At 46.4% G+C, this 1,363-nt stretch overlaps 1 protein-coding gene across 1 annotated transcript; it reads left to right on the top strand.

The window, feature by feature from the left end:
* The first annotated feature begins 227 nt into the window (after nucleotides 1-227).
* Nucleotides 228-1,151, top strand: LOC115980741. Its single transcript, XM_031102963.1, has 2 exons — nucleotides 228-747; nucleotides 856-1,151. The coding sequence occupies exons 1-2, from the start codon at nucleotides 228-230 to the stop codon at nucleotides 1,149-1,151; spliced, it is 816 nt and encodes a 271-aa protein (XP_030958823.1).
* The last annotated feature ends 212 nt before the right edge of the window (nucleotides 1,152-1,363 follow it).

The following is a 1,363-nucleotide window of genomic DNA, read 5'->3' as shown; positions in this document are numbered from 1 at the left end:
CCGTAGAACGTCTCACCAAGAAAAACCACAACCTAGAGGAGCAACTACGCCAAAAGAACGCAGGGCCTAACAATCAAGAGGAGGACCAAGAAGATACAAGCATTGAGAAAAAGGACTAAGAAAGGCCGGAGGGCAGCAACACCCCAAGCAGACAAGAGTGACAGGACATAAGCCGTCCATTCGCCGCGAAAACGGCTCCACCACACATGGTCACGAAGATACAGATAATGAAGGAACGGATGAATTTCATGATGAACACCCTCAGAGGACGGGTGTCAAGCGGCTTCAACGAGTTGGTCCATCGAACTGATTCACCATTCACTGCTTCCGTCACTTTGTTCCTCCTTTCACCAACGTTTCGCATGCCGCAGGTGAAGACCTACGACGCATCTAAGGATCCCCTCGATCACTTGGAGTCTTTCAAGACCCTGATGCTCCTGCAAGGAGTGGTGGACGAGATCATGCGCAGGGTCTTCCCCACTATGTTGAAGAGCCCTATAAAGATTTGGTTCAGCAGGTTGACACCCAACTCCATTAGTACCTTTAAGGAGTTAAGCGCCCAGTTTTCCTCATACTTTATCGGGAGACATAGGTATAAGAAGTCTACTGCATGCTTGATGAGCATTAAGCAACGGGAGGATGAGACACTAAGGTCTTACATAATCTACTTTAACAAAGAGGCCCTCTTGATCGATGAAGCTGACAACAAGATACTCGTGGCTGCATTGACGAATGGGTTATGGAAGGGTAAGTTTCTATTTTCTTTATACAAAAATGACCCAAAGACTATGTTGAATGTACTCTACAGAGAAACCAAGTACATGAACGCGTAAGACGCGTTGCTGGCATGAGAAGAGAAGCCCAAAAAAAGGGAAAGACAAAATGAGGCATGGCAGGATAGGGGACTAAAGACAACAAGGACTGGAGACCGACAGGAGGATAGGTGCTCCAAACCCCCCACAGGGAGGTTCACAAGCTTCACCCTATTGAATGCCTCAATCAACCAAGTCCTGATGCAGATCAAGGATGAAGGAGCCTTGACATTTCCCGGTAAGCTGAAGGGAGACCCCAATAAGAGGTCTAGAGACAAGTACTGCCGCTTTTACCATGATCATAACCATAACACATCTGACTACTATGACTTGAAGTAACAAATAGAAACTTTTATTAAACAAGGGAAGTTGTAAAGGTTTGTTAGCAAGGAAAGAATAGACCCACCACAAGAGTAGGTTGCTTGTCGAGAGAAAGAGCGTCCCAGGCTGCCCGTAAGAGACATAAGAATGATTGTGGGAGGCATAGTGGCCTCTGGCTTGTCAAAAAAGGCTCATAAGACTTACCTCAGGATGGTTCAAAATGTCCAGCT

Source organism: Quercus lobata, chromosome 3 (genome assembly GCF_001633185.2).
Source record: "Quercus lobata isolate SW786 chromosome 3, ValleyOak3.0 Primary Assembly, whole genome shotgun sequence".
NCBI classification, from domain to species: Eukaryota; Viridiplantae; Streptophyta; class Magnoliopsida; order Fagales; family Fagaceae; genus Quercus; species Quercus lobata.
The sequence above is the reverse complement of the archived record's forward strand: the minus strand, read 5'-3'. Positions and strand labels throughout refer to the sequence as shown.

Excerpts from the sequence above, each read along its gene's own strand:
- LOC115980741 (XM_031102963.1), top strand. The coding sequence starts at position 228 with ATGAAGGAACGGATGAATTTCATGATGAACACCCTCAGAGGACGGGTG. Across the intron at positions 748-855 it reads GACGAATGGGTTATGGAAGG|AGAAGCCCAAAAAAAGGGAA; the intron begins GTAAGTTTCTAT and ends TGGCATGAGAAG.